General features: G+C 33.9%; 1 protein-coding gene across 1 annotated transcript; it reads right to left on the bottom strand.

Moving 5' to 3' along the window:
- Positions 1-620: 620 nt before the first annotated feature.
- On the bottom strand, positions 621-24,733 carry LOC125647442 (uncharacterized). Its single transcript, XM_056142520.1, has 10 exons — positions 24,589-24,733; positions 19,337-19,645; positions 18,051-18,182; positions 16,880-16,978; positions 16,669-16,782; positions 14,810-15,009; positions 14,405-14,663; positions 13,547-13,624; positions 13,280-13,471; positions 621-1,967 (listed from the first exon to the last, which is right to left on the bottom strand). Exons 1-10 carry the CDS (start codon positions 24,650-24,652, stop codon positions 1,687-1,689), a joined length of 1,728 nt encoding a protein of 575 aa, XP_055998495.1. The 5' UTR covers positions 24,653-24,733; the 3' UTR covers positions 621-1,686.
- Positions 24,734-24,834: the final 101 nt, after the last annotated feature.

Raw genomic sequence — 24,834 nt, 5'->3', positions numbered from 1 at the left:
AAATATAGGAAAATCAAACGTACATCGTTCTTTTTTCTCTAGGTGATATTGCATTATATTGATGTCCATGCATCTGAAATTTACCCTCCGGCTCTTTGTTACACGGGATTTATCCGATTTCTTTGCATATGTTGCAACCACAGGTGCTTGGATTCAGCCCCCCCTCCCCTCCGTATAGTCTGCACGAGTTGATTTATTTTTGTGTTGAAATCTCTTTAAAGCATGTCTTACATACCTCAAAACTCCAAAATAATTCGAAATAAGCCCCTTAAAAAAAAATACCCACACTTGTTATAATAACCAGTGAGGGAATTTTTTTTTTATAACCCAAACACCTGTGGTTGTAACGTTTGCATATTGAAGGTCTGGTCCTCGGCTCCGCAGACTTGATAAAATCTATTGTGTGCTATTGTACTTAGTTATTTTTTCTAATTAATCTTTGAACGCATTTTCTATTAATAATATATTGTCACAAAGCACGTACGTGTGATTTTTAAAATTCATTATAGTTATAATTAGCTACTATTCGATACGTCCACGTGCAGATCTATATCCAGTGCGCAATATAAGCAAACTGATCGCAAAATCCATGTTGTGACCGAGAAAAAAAGTACAAACAATACTCTTGTTTTGTTTATTCAAGGTAGAGAAATTCGTTCTATTGAGTTGAATGCATGTATACATTGTATTTACTAACAATTCTGAGACTAATTTTTGTTGATAGAGAACAAATATAAGATCTATATTCACATTGTTGAATTTTTGTAATACATAAAGTTCACAGCTTAGCATTTAAAACTCTTTGGTTCGCAGGACCAATCACCACCCTATCGGAGATGAAATGTAATGTAGTGCTTTTAATTTACCGGTAATCAGAAATATTAGACAGTAATAAATCAGTCATAATTAATTAGACATCCTGAATTACTTTCTCTAAATTTTCTACAACACCAATAACATCAGACTCTTGATCTAAAATACATGTATCATCAGGTACAAGGTGGGCATCGAGGGCAATCTCTCACCAGAGGGCGTATTACGCTGCGCTACAACGGGAACGATAACTCTGGGTAGAGATTGCATCGAGGGATGTATAGACCTCCTAACTCGTACATAAAACAGTTTTGTAATGAAATCGGAAGTCATTTCTATTTATTTTGTAGATTTTACTTTTTAACATGGTCTATCATGGATAAAGGCCTTTTGATATATTTTTACGGACACAACAGATAGACAATTTATAATTTATCGATCCTCCCTATAATTTGTCGGGGTTTTGGCCGACGGACGGGCGTTATTGTCGACCATTTCTCTATCACAGAGAAAATAAGGGATGTGTGTGAACCTTGCGTGCGTTCACTGTTCCACTGGTGTAGTGGTAGGCTTCAGATTCTAATTAGGTCACCTGAGCCAGAAGCAAATGTGAGTGTTTGTCATTGTGAACGATTACATGTCTGATTTCCTCTCAAGAACACTCCAAGTAGTTACTAGAGACGCATTCATTGTCCCGAGAGAAACTAAAGTCAACAGTTCTCATATATGGTGTTACTTGTACATAAATCAGTGATTACGAAAATCGTCTTATTTCAGCAAGTACCTAGAATAAAAGTTTGGACAGGCATGTAACAAAGTGTAAATGTGAGAGAAATATGGACGCCATGTTAGATTTTTGAAATGTTAACGATGTCAGAGAGTGTAGTTATCGTCGTCATCATTTGTACCCAGCAGCCTGGAGAAGTCAAGACACAGAAACAGGCCCCCTGTCACACTGAGTAGTCCGATCCCCAAGTACCCGATATAAGCGGAACTGGGTCTTGAATCTTCTGCGCATGTCAGAGACCTTCGGTATGCACTGGTATTTTTCGTGTCCAGTGTTAGGTTTCTTTTGAGCTCAACAATTTTTTGTTCCACTGTTGTAATGTTATATATCACTGTGGACGTACTGGTGCATGACGACGTAGTAGGCGCTGGAAAAAAAAAAGCAGAGTAAAAGACACAAATTATACAACATTGACTGAACTGTGCAGTGTGTAGAACATTCATTGGTGTAACAATACCTATGGGTGTATGACGACGTTACCGTAACACTGTGGCGAATCACGTGACTATGGCATAATCTATTACCCGGCAATGAAAGTCATCACAAGGGAAAATTAAAACGGGTAACTAACACATTTATCAATAACAAAATGTCACATAACTTATATCGAAATTTGAAGGATTTTTGAGGAATAAATCTATATTAAAATGGCAATTCTACGTGCGATAGAAGCAAAGAACATTGACACAGTTTTTTTGTTTCCAGTCAAAAACTTTCCGACCGCCAAAAAACTGTCAACATTTTCTGCTTCTATTCAATTCAAAAACTTCTACGCGAGAAGAAAAAATCTCTTGCTATGGCCTTCAATGCGACATTTAGATATATTGACGACGTTTTACTCATTAACAATAATAATGTTCATTCATATTTCGATTCGATATATCCCTGTGAACTCGAAATAAAAGACACCACAGAGTCGTCCACTTCTGCAACATACTTGGATATTTTATTGAAAGTAGACATTAACGGCAAACTAACAACTCAACTGTATGACAAACGGGATGATTTCTTTCATCCCTTGAATTCTTCAACTCTTGTAAATCACAGCAATGTTTCATCTCTTGAATTTATCAAACCCTGCAAATCATATTAATGTTTCATCACTTGAACTGACCAACTTTTGCAAATCATATCAATGTTTCATCACTTGAACTGACCAACTTCTGCAAATCATATCAATGTTTCATCACTTGAACTGACCAACTTCTGCAAATCATATCAATGTTTCATCTCCTGTATTGTTCAACTCTTGCAAATGATAATGTTTCATCTTTTGAATTCACCCGTATTTTTATCAGTCAATACCTTTTCTCATCTTTCAAATGTCAATTTTTGTAAAAGTTGATCCTCAGCGTACTTTAATAAATAAGATTTTATGTATTAGTAAGACAATATTAACTTGCATCATTACCATTCCATTTTTTACATTTTTTCTCAACACAATATTATAGAGATACAAGTATACAAATACCAACTGTACACCTGTTTACAACACAATATTATAGAGATACAAACATCAACTGTACACCTGTTTACATCACAATATTATAGAGATACAAACACCAACTGTACACCTGTTTACAATACAATATTATAGAGATACAAACATCAACTGTACACCTGTTTACAATACAATATTATAGAGATACAAACATCAACTGTACACCTGTTTACAACACAATAATATAGAGATACAAATACCAACTGTACACCTGTTTACAATACAATATTATAGAGATACAAACATCAACTGTACACCTGTTTACAATACAATATTATAGAAATACAAGTATACAAACACCAACTGTACACCTGTTTACAATACAATATTATAGAGATACAAACACCAACTGTACACCTGTTTACAAGTATACAAACACCAACTGTACACCTGTTTACAACACAATATTATAGAGATACAAATACCAACTGTACACCTGTTTACAATACAATATTATAGAGATACAAACATCAACTGTACACCTGTTTACAAGTATACAAACACCAACTGTACACCTGTTTACAATACAATATTATAGAAATACAAACACCAACTGTACACCTGTTTACAATACAATATTATAGAAATACAAACACCAACTGTACACCTGTTTACAATACAATATTATAGAGATACAAACATCAACTGTACACCTGTTTACAATACAATATTATAGAAATACAAACACCAACTGTACACCTGTTTACAATACAATATTATAGAGATACAAACATCAACTGTACACCTGTTTACAATACAATATTATAGAGATACAAATACCAACTGTACACCTGTTTACAATACAATATTATAGAGATACAAGTATACAAACACCAACTGTACACCTGTTTACAATACAATATTATAGAGATACAAACATCAACTGTACACCTGTTTACAACACAATATTATAGAGATACAAACATCAACTGTACACCTGTTTACAATACAATATTATAGAGATACAAATACCAACTGTACACCTGGTTACAACACAATATTATAGGAATACAAACACCAACTGTACACCTGTTTACAATACAATATTATACAAATACAAACATCAACTGTACACCTGTTTACAATACAATATTATAGAGATACAAGTATACAAATACCAACTGTACACCTGTTTACAACACAATATTATAGAGATACAAATATACAAACACCAACTGTACACCTGTTTACAATACAATATTATAGAGATACAAATACCAACTGTACACCTGTTTACAATACAATATTATAGAGATACAAATACCAACTGTACACCTGTTTACAATACAATATTATAGAGATACAAGTATACAAACACCAACTGTACACCTGTTTACAATACAATATTATAGAGATACAAACATCAACTGTACACCTGTTTACAATACAATATTATAGAGATACAAATACCAACTGTACACCTGTTTAAAATACAATATTATAGAGATACAAATATACAAACACCAACTGTACACCTGTTTACAATACAATATTATAGAGATACAAACATCAACTGTACACCTGTTTACAACACAATATTATAGAAATACAAACACCAACTGTACACCTGTTTACTATACAATATTATAGAGATACAAACATCAACTGTACACCTGTTTACAACACAATATTATAGAAATACAAACACCAACTGTACACCTGTTTACAATACAATATTATAGAAATACAAACACCAACTGTACACCTGTTTACTATACAATATTATAGAGATACAAACACCAACTGTACACCTGTTTACAACACAATATTATAGAGATACAAATACCAACTGTACACCTGTTTACAACACAATATTATAGAGATACAAATACCAACTGTACACCTGTTTACAACACAATATTATAGAGATACAAATACCAACTGTGCACCTGTTTACAAGTATACAAACACCAACTGTACACCTGTTTACAATACAATATTATAGAAATACAAACATCAACTGTACACCTGTTTACAATACAATAATATAGAGATACAAATACCAACTGTACACCTGTTTACAATACAATATTATAGAGATACAAGTATACAAACACCAACTGTACACCTGTTTACAATACAATATTATAGAAATACAAATACCAACTGTACACCTGTTTACAATACAATATTATAGAGATACAAACACCAACTGTACACCTGTTTACAATACAATATTATAGAGATACAAACACCAACTGTACACCTGTTTACAATACAATATTATAGAGATACAAACACCAACTGTACACCTGTTTACAACACAATATTATAGAGATACAAATACCAACTGTACACCTGTTTACAACACAATATTATAGAGATACAAACACCAACTGTACACCTGTTTACAACACAATATTATAGAGATACAAATACCAACTGTACACCTGTTTACAATACAATATTATAGAGATACAAGTATACAAATACCAACTGTACACCTGTTTACAATACAATATTATAGAGATACAAATAACAACTGTACACCTGTTTACAATACAATATTATAGAGATACAAACACCAACTGTACACCTGTTTACAACACAATATTATAGAAATACAAACACCAACTGTACACCTGTTTACAACACAATATTATAGAGATACAAATACCAACTGTACACCTGTTTACAACACAATATTATAGAGATACAAACACCAACTGTACACCTGTTTACAATACAATATTATACAGATACAAACACCAACTGTACACCTGTTTAAAATACAATATTATAGAGATACAAATATACAAACACCAACTGTACACCTGTTTACAATACAATATTATAGAGATACAAATACCAACTGTACACCTGTTTACAATACAATATTATAGAGATACAAATACCAACTGTACACCTGTTTACAACACAATATTATAGAGATACAAACACCAACTGTACACCTGTTTACAACACAATATTATAGAGATACAAATACCAACTGTACACCTGTTTACAACACAATATTATAGAGATACAAACACCAACTGTACACCTGTTTACAACACAATATTATAGAGATACAAATACCAACTGTACACCTGTTTACAATACAATATTATAGAGATACAAGTATACAAATACCAACTGTACACCTGTTTACATCACAATATTATAGAGATACAAATAACAACTGTACACCTGTTTACAATACAATATTATAGAGATACAAATAACAACTGTACACCTGTTTACAATACAATATTATAGAGATACAAGTATACAAACACCAACTGTACACCTGTTTACAATACAATATTATAGAGATACAAGTATACAAACACCAACTGTACACCTGTTTACAATACAATATTATAGAGATACAAATAACAACTGTACACCTGTTTACAATACAATATTATAGAGATACAAATAACAACTGTACACCTGTTTACAATACAATATTATAGAGATACAAATAACAACTGTACACCTGTTTACAATACAATATTATAGAGATACAAGTATACAAACACCAACTGTACACCTGTTTACAATACAATATTATAGAAATACAAATACTAACTGTACACCTGGTTACAACACAATATTATAGGAATACAAACACCAACTGTACACCTGTTTACAATACAATATTATACAAATACAAACACCAACTGTACACCTGTTTACAATACAATATTATAGAAATACAAACACCAACTGTACACCTGTTTACAATACAATATTATAGAGATACAAATACCAACTGTACACCTGTTTACAATACAATATTATACAGATACAAACACCAAATATACACCTGTTTACAATACAATATTATAGAGACACAAATACCAACTGTACACCTGTTTACAATACAATATTATACAAATACAAACACCAACTGTACACCTGTTTACAATACAATATTATAGAAATACAAACACCAACTGTACACCTGTTTACAATACAATATTATAGAGATACAAATACCAACTGTACACCTGTTTACAATACAATATTATACAGATACAAACACCAACTGTACACCTGTTTACAATACAATATTATAGAGACACAAATACCAACTGTACACCTGTTTACAATACAATATTATAGAGATACAAATACCAACTGTACACCTGTTTACAATACAATATTATAGAGATACAAATAACAACTGTACACCTGTTTACAATGCAATATTATAGAGATACAAACATCAACTGTACACCTGTTTACAATACAATATTATAGAGATACAAATACCAACTGTACACCTGTTTACAACACAATATTATAGAAATACAAATAACAACTGTACACCTGTTTACAATACAATATTATAGAGATACAAATACCAACTGTACACCTGTTTACAACACAATATTATAGAAATACAAATAACAACTGTACACCTGTTTACAATACAATATTATAGAGATACAAACACCAACTGTACATCTGTTTACAATACAATATTATAGAGATACAAACATCAACTGTACACCTGTTTACAACACAATATTATAGAAATACAAATAACAACTGTACACCTGTTTACAATACAATATTATAGAGATACAAACACCAACTGTACATCTGTTTACAATACAATATTATAGAGATACAAACATCAACTGTACACCTGTTTACAATACAATATTATAGAGATACAAATAACAACTGTACACCTGTTTACAATACAATATTATAGAGATACAAACATCAACTGTACACCTGTTTACAACACAATATTATAGAAATACAAATAACAACTGTACACCTGTTTACAATACAATATTATAGAGATACAAGTATACAAACACCAACTGTACACCTGTTTACATCACAATATTATAGAGATACAAACATCAACTGTACACCTGTTTACAATACAATATTATAGAGATACAAGTATACAAATACCAACTGTACACCTGTTTACAATACAATATTATAGAGATACAAACATCAACTGTACACCTGTTTACAACACAATATTATAGAGATACAAACACCAACTGTACACCTATTTACAATACAATATTATAGAGATACAAACACCAACTGTACACCTATTTACAATACAATATTATAGAGATACAAACACCAACTGTACACCTGTTTACAACACAATATTATAGAGATACAAATACCAACTGTACACCTGTTTACAACACAATATTATAGAAATACAAATAACAACTGTACACCTGTTTACAATACAATATTATAGAGATACAAATACCAACTGTACACCTGTTTACAATACAATATTATAGAGATACAAGTATACAAACACCAACTGTACACCTGTTTACAATACAATATTATAGAGATACAAATAACAACTGTACACCTGTTTACAATACAATATTATAGAGATACAAATAACAACTGTACACCTGTTTACAATACAATATTATAGAGATACAAATAACAACTGTACACCTGTTTACAATACAATATTATAGAGATACAAGTATACAAACACCAACTGTACACCTGTTTACAATACAATATTATAGAAATACAAATACTAACTGTACACCTGGTTACAACACAATATTATAGGAATACAAACACCAACTGTACACCTGTTTACAATACAATATTATACAAATACAAACACCAACTGTACACCTGTTTACAATACAATATTATAGAAATACAAACACCAACTGTACACCTGTTTACAATACAATATTATAGAGATACAAATACCAACTGTACACCTGTTTACAATACAATATTATACAGATACAAACACCAACTATACACCTGTTTACAATACAATATTATAGAGACACAAATACCAACTGTACACCTGTTTACAATACAATATTATACAAATACAAACACCAACTGTACACCTGTTTACAATACAATATTATAGAAATACAAACACCAACTGTACACCTGTTTACAATACAATATTATAGAGATACAAATACCAACTGTACACCTGTTTACAATACAATATTATACAGATACAAACACCAACTGTACACCTGTTTACAATACAATATTATAGAGACACAAATACCAACTGTACACCTGTTTACAATACAATATTATAGAGATACAAATACCAACTGTACACCTGTTTACAATACAATATTATAGAGATACAAATAACAACTGTACACCTGTTTACAATGCAATATTATAGAGATACAAACATCAACTGTACACCTGTTTACAATACAATATTATAGAGATACAAATACCAACTGTACACCTGTTTACAACACAATATTATAGAAATACAAATAACAACTGTACACCTGTTTACAATACAATATTATAGAGATACAAATACCAACTGTACACCTGTTTACAACACAATATTATAGAAATACAAATAACAACTGTACACCTGTTTACAATACAATATTATAGAGATACAAACACCAACTGTACATCTGTTTACAATACAATATTATAGAGATACAAACATCAACTGTACACCTGTTTACAACACAATATTATAGAAATACAAATAACAACTGTACACCTGTTTACAATACAATATTATAGAGATACAAACACCAACTGTACATCTGTTTACAATACAATATTATAGAGATACAAACATCAACTGTACACCTGTTTACAATACAATATTATAGAGATACAAATAACAACTGTACACCTGTTTACAATACAATATTATAGAGATACAAACATCAACTGTACACCTGTTTACAACACAATATTATAGAAATACAAATAACAACTGTACACCTGTTTACAATACAATATTATAGAGATACAAGTATACAAACACCAACTGTACACCTGTTTACATCACAATATTATAGAGATACAAACATCAACTGTACACCTGTTTACAATACAATATTATAGAGATACAAGTATACAAATACCAACTGTACACCTGTTTACAATACAATATTATAGAGATACAAACATCAACTGTACACCTGTTTACAACACAATATTATAGAGATACAAACATCAACTGTACACCTGTTTACAACACAATAATATAGAGATACAAATACCAACTGTACACCTATTTACAATACAATATTATAGAGATACAAACACCAACTGTACACCTATTTACAATACAATATTATAGAGATACAAACACCAACTGTACACCTGTTTACAACACAATATTATAGAGATACAAATACCAACTGTACACCTGTTTACAACACAATATTATAGAAATACAAATAACAACTGTACACCTGTTTACAATACAATATTATAGAGATACAAATACCAACTGTACACCTGTTTACAATACAATATTATAGAGATACAAGTATACAAACACCAACTGTACACCTGTTTACAATACAATATTATAGAGATACAAGTATACAAATACCAACTGTACACCTGTTTACATCACAATATTATAGAGATACAAACATCAACTGTACACCTGTTTACAATACAATATTATAGAGATACAAATAACAACTGTACACCTGTTTACAACACAATATTATAGAAATACAAATAACAACTGTACACCTGTTTACAATACAATATTATAGAGATACAAGTATACAAACATCAACTGTACACCTGTTTACAACACAATATTATAGAGATACAAACATCAACTGTACACCTGTTTACAATACAATATTATAGAGATACAAACATCAACTGTACACCTGTTTACATCACAATATTATAGAGATACAAACACCAACTGTACACCTATTTACAATACAATATTATAGAGATACAAACACCAACTGTACATCTGTTTACAATACAATATTATAGAGATACAAACACCAACTGTACACCTATTTACAATACAATATTATAGAGATACAAACACCAACTGTACACCTGTTTACAATACAATATTATAGAGATACAAATACCAACTGTACACCTGTTTACAATACAATATTATAGAGATACAAATACCAACTGTACACCTGTTTACAATACAATATTATAGAGACACAAATACCAACTGTACACCTGTTTACAATACAATATTATAGAGATACAAGTATACAAATACCAACTGTACACCTGTTTACAACACAATATTATAGAGATACAAACACCAACTGTACACCTGTTTACAATACAATATTATAGAGATACAAATACCAACTGTACACCTGTTTACAATACAATATTATAGAGATACAAATACCAACTGTACACCTGTTTACAATACAATATTATAGAGATACAAACATCAACTGTACACCTGTTTACAATACAATATTATAGAGATACAAATAACAACTGTACACCTGTTTACAATACAATATTATAGAAATACAAACACCAACTGTACACCTGTTTACAAACTCTTAATATTTGTTCTACTACCTAAGCACATTAACATGAATTGTACAAAAAAAAAAAAGAAAAGAATCCCATAGGACGTTCAAATGTCAAACAAAAACAATGTGATATTTCTTAAACATTCTATTTCTTTAAGGGTCAATATTTTCTCCCAATACCCTTTTTATGAACTCTTTTAAAAGATATTTACATTTAAAAGAACCTGAGCACAACATCGCTCTGAACAATCAATGCAGTCAATAGTAGATCAGAAACGTTTACATGCAACTGAAACAACCCACATTAATTGCTATGAAAACTAAACGGACGTGGCCTACTTCAAATTGGTCAATACAAAATTTTACAAGTCATTCCAATGACTTCGATAGATATCCTGTCGAGTTTTCGATCCCAAAAACTTTTACTAGAGGAAATATCCGAATAATCGAAAGGAAATTAGATATCTTTGATAAATGAGGATAGCTTCAAAAATCTCTTTGAGCTATCAATGATTCATGGCGTGGACTGTATAGTTGTTTGGGTCACGTGATAGTAATCAATTGTAAGGCAAAGATGGCATCACGCGTATAACCAGAGTTCATTTCAAAACAATAACGACGTTAACTTTGACGTCACAGTCGACTATACTACGTTACGAATATACTATTAGTTACACAGTTAGTTAGTGACCTGATATGGAAAAATACATGGTGTGAAAAGAAAACCCGTATCGGGCGAGGTGAAGCCGAGCCCGATACGGGTTTTCTTTTCACACCATGTATTTTTCCGTATCAGGTCACTAACTGACTGTGTAACGAATTTATCACGTCGAAGACCTCTAACTGTATATGTGGGGGTCTATATCATACAACTTAGTCAAATGTCTTTCCTTTTGAAACGGCTGCAAGTCGAACCCGACGATAAATAAAATTACTCGCCCAATACGGATTTTACTCGCATGATACGGTTTTTTTCACGGCGTCATGTGACCAAGATCTGACCAATCAGATTTCAACAATTTTGTCTGAGACATGATAAAGTGAAGTATGAAGCGCGAGCTACGAAACGGCTACAACATACCCATAGTACGTAAGTTCTAGAAGCTAAGTAACGTAGTGGAGTAGACTTTGACGTCATAACTAGACTACAACGACTCTACCATTCGGAATCTCTTAAGTGGGACATAAAGTCAACTGACCAATGAAATCGGCTCATTTGGGCTAACCAAAGTACCGCTGACCCGTTCTTTGTGTGTAGCACCAATCAGCCTGGAACCAGTTTACACGTCCTACAATTACGTTCACCGCGCGATAAAAGTCAGAGTGGATCCGTATCTTGAAAGTCCCGTATTGCGTTGCTGCGTTGAATATCATTCAGACACGATATTCTTCAAAAAGCGGTCACATTTACAGACTATCAACACAATCAAATATCGAGACTCCGTGCATTTGCTAAACTACTGGTGCCTGAATCACGCGCATTAGGAATTTACAACATTAGAGAATTACAGAAACCGATCTTAGGATTTAATGAAAACACATTTCATTGTCATCAAATTCTATAGAATTTCTATCCAGTAAACAACAGCGTTAGGCGTAACAAGGAGTAATCAGGTGATTCATCCTAGACAAAAAATACGAGAAATTATTTGAAAAGATTCAGTGAAAAATGACTACTATGCATCTCTGTTGTTAATCAGTATATCTGCGGTTTAACAATGTAAATATGAACAGGTCAACCTCATAGATAAACATAAGGTAGCTACACAGAAACTCTGTATCAAAATAAACTTCGCTTTTCGTTAAAAGCGCGAAAATTACCCGATATACAATCTTAACATTGCTAGATACATGTATGTGTTAATGTTCTTTACTTGGCGTTACAGTAGTATACTCGTGTGATTTAACGTTCTGACTCAGTACCTGAACAGATGTAGTTTGTGTCCTCCCAGTCAGTCCCATTGCACGTGATCACGTTCTTTGCGTCGTTGGGTATGAAGCCTGGCTTGCATGAATACAGGGTGATACTATTATTTATCTGCCCGTCGTAGAGTTTGTTGGAGTTTGGAATGTCAGTGGGCGCAGGACAGGACAACACGGGAACTGAAGTCGAACCTGTTTATTTATATATATCTTGTTATCTGCTGTAGTTCAGGGAAAAATGTTCAATTTGCATAAACAAATCTTTACCTATTCCTGATGAAGTGCTGCAGCCACATGACACAGACAGTGAGTTCCAGTCAGAGGTGCACACTGAACATCCACATCCTGCAATGGTAAATGATTAACACAATCAAAACCTGTCAAACATTACAACACCCTCGTAAGATCTGTACTGTTAGTTACTAGTAACCAGTTCCTAGTAACGGGCTTCTTAAACTGAGAAAACTAAACTACACTTAGCTTAAAAAGTTTATCCGCATTTTGAACTGCAAAGATTACGAAGCAAAACTCAAACAGAATGTTTGGAATCTCAAAGTATATTTTGATATAAAAAACAATTTCTTGCTATCTAAACAATCCTGATAGATAGTTACATGTATATTCAAACTCTGTTTCATGTAGCTGGCTATCAGCTTTATTCCTTCTAGTAGCTCACTTATCCAGTTTGAAGTAGATGGCAACTCTACAATTATCAAGCAGTATCAGTGTCATTAACCAACTCTCTCTCTTCTCTCTCTCTCTCTCTCTCTCTCTCTCTCTCTCTCATCTATGGCTGACACTGGCTGTTCCAGCAGTAGACGTCATGGATCCTTCGGTTATGACCTACAAACGGAAGTCCCGTGTCACAATGGGTGTTGGTATGATAAAGAACCCTCACTGCTACGACCCTGAACACACCATACATAGATCAAACTTTCTGGCACTTCACCCACAGCTGGCCATGTCTCCACAGGAGTGAATATTTTTAGAATGAGACACACGGCAAAGAATTTTTTCTCTCTCAACGAGGAAACCAATATTCCAACGTAACCCCGGTGGAAAAAGAACGTAATAACAAGGAGAAAAAGAATAACATCAACATTCCTCAGCATGTACTGGACTCACCTGATAGTATTGAATCCGATCTGATGACCTTCACAGTCACACTGGCTGTGGAAGAACTTTGTGAAGAGTCACCTTTACCCCAGGAGCCTCCGACGTATATGATAAAATCACCTGACCCTGGATACCATAGACTCACTTCATTGGAGTTGTACGCATACACGACAGCACCGATATCTCCGAAGAACGACGTGCCGTCGCTGAGCGCCGAACCGGCCGCTTCAAACAGAAAGTTCGCATTGTTTCCATCTATTGCTTGTGACTGGAAGAGAAATTATATTCTAATTGAAAAAAAGATGGAAATACATGTAAAATGAATGCACATCTGAAAAGGAAATTGAATTAATTCGAGAAGATTTGTAGCATACGAAAGAATGTGATTACAAAAATATTAAGTTCTAAACGAACCTGGACAAGAAATATATGGGTGTCTATATTGTAGGACTGAGGCATTGTTATGGTACTAGGTACAGTTATACTCGATCCCCTGGTGTCAGTTTGGCTGAATACAATATCTGTGGACTCCAATTTCCAAGCCTGTATGTACACAGTCGCGTCATAATAGAACTGGTCTGTTCCCCAGCCATCAGAGACACAGAAAACGGCCTCTGAAGTAGTTACAAACTTTGTTTACTGATTTATAATTCTAAAAATCTACAATTAGAGAAAACCTATTGTCTTGAATTCAATATAATTCATGCATTGACATACCCGTCCTTCAGATCTATTCTCCATTTAAGAAATGCTAGCGAGCTTCATGAAGTATGCTGGGTATACCAGAGGTAAGATCAAGTGTCCAAGACAAAAGCATCACTTATCGACCAGTCACACCCGCCGTGAGTCTTATATCTTGATTGCGCAAACGGAGTAATCCGTAGTCAAAGTCAGTGTGTAAAGAACGGCCTAACAATCGGTATGAAAAGCATCAGACAGCATTTAACCCAAGGATAGGTCATTCATTTTCAATGACCCATGCAATCACTACCTTAAACAAGACCGTTGAGACCCCTGTGATATCATCTTGTTTGTATGTTGTATCTAAATTGTTGCCACAATTTAAAAAAAACTTGATGATACGCAGAACAAGCTGTTGCATATCGAATCACTTGAGAGACATAAACACCATGTGCAGATAATGGAATATTGCTACGTAGATATGGAAAGCTGACGTGGGAGTAGCAGAAGTTTGTCATAAAGTTGAGTTGCTAGTTTGCCGTTAACATCTATGTTCAATAAAAAAAAATTAAGTCCGAAGTAGATGTGGAATACTCTGTGGTGTCTTTTTATTTCGAATTCAATGGGATATATCGAATCGACATAATGAAAATGATTATTGTTAATAGATAAAACGTCGTCGATATATCTAAATGTCGAGTTGAAATCTAAATGTCGAGTTGAAGGTCACAGCAAGATATTTTTTCTTCTCATCTAGAGGCTTTTGAATAAATTCTGCCTCATAAAAATATAAAAACAGGTCTGCTAACAAAGGAGCACAATTCGTGCCAATGGGAATTCCATCAGACTGTTGGAAGACTTGATCACCAACGACTACAAAAATACTGTGAATGAGGAAGTCTAGCATCTTTTTGCTATCAACTTCAGAGTACTTGTGCGTGGAATCGAGTTCAGAGTACTTGTGCGTGGAATCAGAGTTCAGAGTACTTGTACGTGGAATCAGAGTGTAAATAAAATTTATTTCGTATATAAAGCATACTTACTTCATTTATGTCTTCTCAGAGACGTAAATTCGCGAATTCTATGATGGTTATATATCTAATTTGCAAATACAAGTTATCACTGGTTCGAAAGTTGTGTGGCATGTTTCATACCAATGAGTTAAGCCGTTTCTTACTTATTTTACCAGCAGTCAGCAGGGACTGCTTACTCCTCTTATATACCTGATCTTACTTCTGATATGTCCAGGGGTTCGTATTTATCCTTCTTTTATATTCTTGATAGGATTTATGAGATTGATCACTGTTCGTTATCTTTATTTGTTTCAGTATTCATACTCGCATTGTTTACAGTGCAGTGTGTTTGTGTAAAAATGTCTATGATTATAATTTGTAAAGCTATCAAAGGCAAAATCATTGGAAACATGAATATTTCTGTGTATACCTTATCTTGATGTTTGATATTATTATCGTTCACTTTTCAGTCGTAATCTATGATACTGTGTTGTATGAGGCGACATAACAACTCTGTAATCTCTGATGTAGAAATGTTAACCCTGGGACGTTTTGAATCCGTTTAATGACAACACACACCTTTTCCTGCACCATCAGTTACTGGCCATAACCGTATATCATCGCTATCGTAAGCCATGATTACTCCGCACAGGGCATTATAACTGGCCGAAGCGTCGGATTTAAACACAGCACCTAAAATAAAATGTGTGAAACTGTTATTAATTTAATCTGTATGTGGAGAGAGAGAGAGAGAGAGAGAGAGAGAGAGAGAGAGAGAGAGAGCATCAACCTTGTGCTTCGGATATATATCCAGAAGACAGCTTTAACTGCACTATGACAAGATCTGGGTAATATCCAATGTTGTGTTGAATGGTGGTTATACCTGTGTCTGTATAAGGAAGCATATTGTCAGTAAGAAATGGCAATTTGTTTTTCAGATCTCAACTTCTAGCTCTACTACATACAGTAACTCAAAGTGGATTGACATAGCAATGAAAACTATTAAAGATGGAAGGTAAAGAACATTTACTTTAACATTATGAATTTGAAAACTTGAAATGAGTTGGTTCGATTCTATTCACTCTAGATTTTCGCCAATGAAAATAACACTACAAAAGTTATAAATCATCCATTATACGCTCATAGTGATTTTTTAAGCAATTATGGTCAATGTATCTTCACCTGTTCACCGGGCGGAAATACAGAATTTTGTCAACGGAATTTCAAATATCTAAATACCTCAGCATGAGATCAGTATGATTACAGTGTTGATGTAGGATGATGATTTGTGTAAAAATAGTATAGGATTTATATGAAGCAGGGATTATAATTTTCAAAGCTGTATTATCGAAAATATAGTATATGGGGAAGACATTTAGAAAATTTTGGGAAATTATTTTTGATTATGACGTCCCAATTATAATGATATGACTACAAAGTGTAAAATAGTCATTGATTTCTTTTATTACAGACATAAGAATTATTTCATGGTGATTTAGCTCGTCATGAAAAATATGCCGGCGTGAAGCGTTGCAGCTCATACCCTCACAGATTCTCAAAATGAAAATTCATTTTTTAAATACATGTATTTACATTCTATTTTCATTTTTGTCAAAATTCCCAGCCAATTTCTATGATTTATATCCATTCGATTGATGTGATTGATTGTATTTTGTTTAACGTCTCTTGAGAATTTTTTTTCACTCATATGGAGACGTCACCAAGACCGGTGAAGGGCTTCAAATTTAGGCCATTGCTCGGCGCTTACTCCCATTGAGAAGTTAGGGTTCTTTAACATGCCACACCTGCTGTGAAACGGGGCATCATGCAGTTTTTAAGGTCATCTCCGAGGATTCACACTTGATGCCGACCGTTTGGCGATGGAACTGTCACTACCTATTTTAAATCCTTATTGAAATATGTGTTTTCTACTGATTAAAATTAATTTTTAGAAATGACACCTGATGTCGAAACCGTATGTACTCCAGCAGACGTGAAGTTGGCAGGCGGGAAATCACACATCCTCCAACACCTCACTCTGACGTCAGCATTGGGATAATAACCATTGAAGGGCCCATTGAATGAAGTTCCACCTACAACAGGAAAGTTTGAAGCACAGGGTGGTGACAAAGGTATACAGATAGAAATATGCTAAAATAATGGCACATTACCTACAAGTTCGGTGTATGATATTTGGCTGTCTCCCTGTCTATAAGCATCTATAGCTTTGAGATAAATTTGACCCTGAAGCCAATATCGTAAGCATATTCACATATCAAATCAATGAAGACCTATAGCACACTCTTGTATTGTGATGTTATATTAGATGTCATCATTCAGAGATGGTTTATTAGATGCCATCATTCAAATATGATATATTAGATCCCATCATTCAGAGATAATATATTATATTCCATCATTCTGAGATGATATATCAGGCGTCATCATTCAGAGATGATATATTAGATCCCATCATTCTGAGATGATATATCAGGCGTCATCATTCAGAGATGATATATTAGATGTCATCATTCTGAGATGATATATTAGATGTCATCATTCTGAGATGATATACTAGATCCCATCATTCAGAGATGATATATTAGATGCCATCATTCTGAGATGATATATTAGATGTCATCATTCTGAGATGATATATTAGATCCCATCATTCTGAGATGATATATTAGGTGTCATCATTCTGAGATGATATATTAGATGTAATCATTCAGAGATGGTATAATATTTGATGTCGTTTCTGGTTTTCGGGAAACGTCTTCATTTGGTGTGTGTAAAGTATTCATGCTATCACTGTTGTCTAAAAATTATAATTTTAGGACTGAATCCAAAAGATTATTTTTGAAAGTGGGAAAGGTTCATAAAGGATCTTGTTGTTGATTGAATATTGTTTAACGTCCCTCGAGAGAATATTTCACTCATATGGAGACGTCACCACTGCCGGTGAAGGGCTACAAAATTTAGGCCTATGTTCGGCGCTTATGGCCATTGAACAAGGAGGGATCTTTATCGTGCCACACCTGCTGTGACACGGGACCTCGGTTTTTGCGGTCTCATCCAAAGGACCACTCCATTTAGTCGCCTCTTACGACAAGCAAGGGGGTACTGAGGACCTATTCTAACCCGGATCCCCACGGGATAGGATCTTGTAAAATATCGCCCGCAGTAACCCATGTTTTTCAGCTTAGGAAATATATAATTACTAATACATGCAGCCAGCAATCCTCACCAGTATATGCAAATACACCTCTACTGTTCTTTGAAGGGCTATCCGACAGAATAGGAGTGTACAGCTGAACTTCCTTGTCGTTGTAGATAAAGACAATCCCGCCAAAGTCACTAGGGTCGTCATCATCACGATGACAAGAACCAAATCCTGAGAATATATGCTGCTTGCCACCTTCAGTTACTCTAATCTGAACGTCTACTTTAGCCGGGTATTCATTCAATGGGTGGGCAATGACTTTTGGACTCGCTGATAGTGCCACATAACTTTCCCAAGAACTCACCCAAGGGGCCCGGATGCTAAACACATGACCTACAAACAATGAAATCGCGTGAAATCAGGAAATAGGCGGTTCAACACAATCTCGACTTATTGAAACATGGGGGATATTTTCCAACTATTAACGGATCAGTTGAATGAAATATAGGTTGTACTTATTTGGACTTATTACGGATGTATATTTAATTGCTGTTATAAAATTTAGAAATTCATTTCAAAATTAAGGATTATCTCCCTCATGCATAGCTCTTATCCTTGGACGAATTTGGCTCCACTTTTTTGGCACGCTGTTTTTGGCTGTATTTAGCTCCAAAACTTCATAGTTATTTCGGATTTCAAACATTTCGGTTGAGCATCACTGAAGAGACATTATTTGTCGAAATGCGCATCTGGTGCATCAAAATTGGTACCGTATAAGTTTTACTTTATTAATAAAACTGCTCTTCAAAGAGTTCTACCTATACACTAAATTTCAAATATTGAAACATAACAAATGCACGTAATGAAACAGGCTAGTCCAATTTAAGTTTGTTTCGTTACAAAAATATATTTTTACAATTTGCTCATTTAATAATTTTACTAAGCTAAGACCTAAATGTTTTATTTATATTGGCACACTGATTTTGACTGTGGATAGCTCCGTTTACCTGATCAGGATATAGGGCTCACGGCGGGTGTGACCGGTCGAAAGGGGATGCTTACTCCTTCTAGGCACCTGATCCCACCTCTGGTATATCCAGGGGTCCGTGTTTGCCAATCTCTCTATTTTGTATTGCTTATAGGAGTTATGAGATTGATCACTGTTCGATATCTTCACCTTTCACATTTAGAATATGTGTTAAATGACGTATTCACATGTCAATTGTGCACGGGTCGTGGCTTGCATACACATAATTTTTGTCAATGAAAAATTACGATAAGTAGTACTATTTGCAATCAATTTATATTCATAAAGATATTTAAATCAGGAATAATGTACATATAAGTACAGGTAATAACTGTCTGTTTTAGGAGGCACGATGCGAACAAAGCGATTCGAACACATGGCAATTTTATGCATTATGCACCACTTGATCAAATCGACTTTATGCAATATGTGACAAAGTAAACCCCCAAAACTAGACATTTATTCTTTATATATTGGTTAGTTCGAGATTGACATTATATAAAAAAGAATATTAGTTTGGTCACGTTTTGTTATTCAATAAAGATTGTTTTGATCGTAAATTGTTTATCGGGACTATCTGGATGACATATTGACCTATGTATAACTGATATATTCTATGCAAATTTCAAGCATTTCAAACAATAATATAATTAATTAAGGCAAACCAATCAGGGCATTTGAATTTAACACGAATGAGCCAGTACATTATCACGATTTCCGTTGAAGATGGCTAAATACAATAAGGCAGAATTTGACACCTTGTAGTAATGGATTATAAGTACAAGAGGAATATTAAATTCACGGATTAGACACATTAAAACGTACCATTTAGCCTGCTGTGTTTAGTAAACCAGAAGTTATAACATAATTAGATAGGTTACATGAAGAATGATTTGGTTCCAGCTGACAAAGCTTGTAAGAACTTATTTTGACTACGGATAACGCCGTTTACCTGATCAATATATACGGTTCACGGCTGGTGTGGCCGGTCGACAGGGGATGCTTACCCCTCCTGGACATCTAATTCCACCTCTGATATATCCAGAGGTCCGTATTTGTCCAACTCTCTATTTTGTATTTCTTATTGGAGCTATGCAAGGTGAAGATAACGAACAGTGATCAATGTCATAACTCCTACAAGCAATACAAAATAGGCAAACACGGACCCCTGGACACACCAAAGGTGGGGTCAGGTGCCTAGGAGGAGTAAACATCCCCTGTTGACCGGTCACACCCGCCGTGAGCCCTATATCCTGATTAGGCAAACTGAGTTATCCGCAGTCAAAATCAGTGTACCAAGAACGGCTTAACAATCGGTATGAAACACGTCAGACAGCATTTGACCCAATGTGAGGTTGTATTGACGAACTAGATCGTTATAACGACCATAGAATTTGCGAAATGATGACTTCAATCGAGACTGTTGAAATCCCTGTACCATCAACTTGTTTGTCAGTAGCTTACCTCGATTTAAAAACTGACTAAACCCAGAACAAGCTCTTGCATATCGAATCAATTGAGATAGATAAACACCATATGCAGGTGATAATGGAATATTGCTACACAAATATGGGAAGTTGACGATGGAGAAGCTGAAATCATCCCGTTTGTCATACAGTTGAGTTGTCAGTTTGCCGTTAATGTCTACTTTCAATAAAATATCTAAGTACGAAGCAGAAGTGGACGACTCTGTGGTGTCCTTTATTTCGAGCTCACAGGGATATATCAAATCGACATATGAATGAAAGCTATCATATGTGATTGATCACTGTTCGTTATCTTCACCTTTCTTGTAACAACATTGTCTTTGTTTGTAAAACTCAGTGTTATGTGCAATTGCATTTCAAATTGGTTGTAATTCCACATTTGGTAATCCCATTTTATATTCCTTTAAGAAATTCTTCGAAATCATGCTTCAGTTTTAAACACATTCAAATTTAATATCCCAGTCAATAGGAGGAATGGAGACGAGTTAGGGTACCTATACTGGATTCCAAAACCCGAAGAAACCCTTACAAACAGACATAGATTGTAGGATCCAGTAAATGCTGCACGAAGTCCCTATTTTTGCTCCTGACAAAAAATATAAACTGATATGAAGAGAAACTTCAAACGTGAATGTGGCACAACGTATGCAAAAAGTGTAACTTATTAAATGTGGATTCTTTAAAAAAAAATCCAAAGAACGTTTATTAAACTTGAATTGACAAATGTTTCCCCAGATCAACAACAACAAAACCTATGATTTTTCAACCTTTACAAGACCATTTCTCATGGTAGATTATTAAAGACTATGGCTTTTTATATCATTGCCAGCTGCTTATTCAATAAATGAAACACGGAAATATCTTATCTTGTGATCAGTCATCCAAACATTACTTTGCTAAACTATGCACATATAGTCTGAAGTTGATATAAAAAAGATCCTGTTGTTTCTCATTGACAATACCTACGTAGTATTTGGTGATCAGGTCTCCCAACAGTTTGTTGGAATTCCCAAGGGCACAAATTGTACTCCTTTATCAGATGACCTATTTTGTATTTTTTTGAGAGAAAAAAATATTGAAAAAGGTTCTACATGAGGAAAATGTCTTTGTGTGGACTTCATACATCTACTTGGATATTTCATTGAACATAAGTAGTAACGGCAAAGTGACAACTGAACAAATTGGATGACTTCAGCCTCTCCATCGCTAACTTCCGTAATCATGTAGCAATATTCCAATGTCACCTGCATATGGTGTATATGTCTCTGAATTGATTCGATACGCTTGTTCTACTTATGATCGGTTTTTAAATCAAGGCAGAGTACTGACAAATAAGTTGATTTTATACAGTCTCGTTTAAAGTCAGCATTTCGCAAATTCCTTGGTCGTTATGATAATCTATCATTGGGTCAAGTGCATGTGTTTGGCCTACACTAAGTTTTGCATTCTTCTTAGGAATTATGTGATTGATCACTGTTCATAGTGTACACATAGCAAAAGAGGTGTTTACGAAATAAAATTCTTTTAAAAATTGTTTATGAAATAAAGCAGTTTACTCTACAAACTGTATATTATATATCTACAAGAGCTACATGTATTTATCTTGTACGGTCCCATGCGCCGCGGTGAGGATTGGTGTTGAGTTATTTTCCTTGCGCACACAGAGTGCAATTATCGCGGAAGACTGGAATGACTACTTTCACAGTACAGAGTCAGAAAACTTTTCCTTCCTCCCAAACAACCTTAATCAGTAATACACTAATTACTGTTCAAGCAGTCTTAGGGTTGATACATATGCAATTAGTTTAAAATATGTTTGATAAATATTTACTTTGGCGTAAGCTTTCCATCTGTGGTGGACCTTATTTTCAAATGTAGATATATTTATTACTAAATGTATGAGAGTTCTTTTTTTATTCCTGTATATCTTGAATAATTTTGGTTGTATTTATTAATGCTCATTTTCTTACGTTGTTAAGAGAATAACAAATTTTATGTTAAAATATTATTTGAAAGATTTTCTCCTTGAAATAGAACTATGATTAAAATTTCATACTGGCACAGCGTTATCATTTATGACTCTATGTTCGTCATATTCTTAAAATGCAAGGTGAAGATAACGAACAGTGATCAATCTCATAACTGCTACAAGCAATACAAAATGGATAGTTGGGCAAACACGGACCCCTGGACACACCAGAGGTGGGATCAGGTACCTAGGAAGAGTAAGCACCCCCCTGTACAAATATGTCACATAAGTATTCACCATTACAAAATGCGAGGTGTGGTTTTATAGAATGGCGACTAACAAACAAGCTATCTCTGTTTTAACAATATGCATGTATAATATCGCCGGTAATGCTGTGTTTTGTATCATGTTAATCATACGTTGTATACATGAAAGGTGAAGAAATCGAAACGGTGATCAATCTCATAGCTCCTATAAGCAATACAAAACAGAGAGTTGGACAAACACGAACCCCTGGATATACCAGAGGTGAGGTGGAATCGGGTACTTAGGAGGAGTAAGTATCCCTGTCGACGATGTATTGAATCATTTGATCAGTATTTTGTTTTTCATCATAACGTGAACTATACGCTAGCTGTTACATGTACGAAGTAAAATCGTATCAAATTGTATTGGTGGTATGGTAAACAGTTCTTTATGAGTCCTGTTATGTTTTCTATATGGAATAAGAAAACGTTTGGATAGATTAAAACATAAACTATTTATATATTGTACTTTTATGACCTTGAGAAAAGAATGATTTCTGAGGTCTTTAGAAAATACTTGTAAAATTTAGACAAGCTTCTGTACTTACGAGACAGGAATAAGGTTCCAACCAAAACGTACAAAACAAAGAATGTTGCCGATAAATATTCCATGTTTCTACCAATTTTAAAGTAAAATCCTCTTTAAATTTCATTAATCTCTATCCATGTAAACTGTTAAGTTAAATCAATAAGACCCAAAGACGTGAACGAATGTTAAACGTCTCATTTAAAAGCAAGAAACTTTCTCAATGGTTTTTCATTGTATCCAATAGTCATTTCCAATATTTGAACCT

Source organism: Ostrea edulis, chromosome 6 (assembly GCF_947568905.1).
Source record: "Ostrea edulis chromosome 6, xbOstEdul1.1, whole genome shotgun sequence".
Classification (NCBI taxonomy): Eukaryota; Metazoa; Mollusca; class Bivalvia; order Ostreida; family Ostreidae; genus Ostrea; species Ostrea edulis.
The sequence above is the reverse complement of the archived record's forward strand: the minus strand, read 5'-3'. Positions and strand labels throughout refer to the sequence as shown.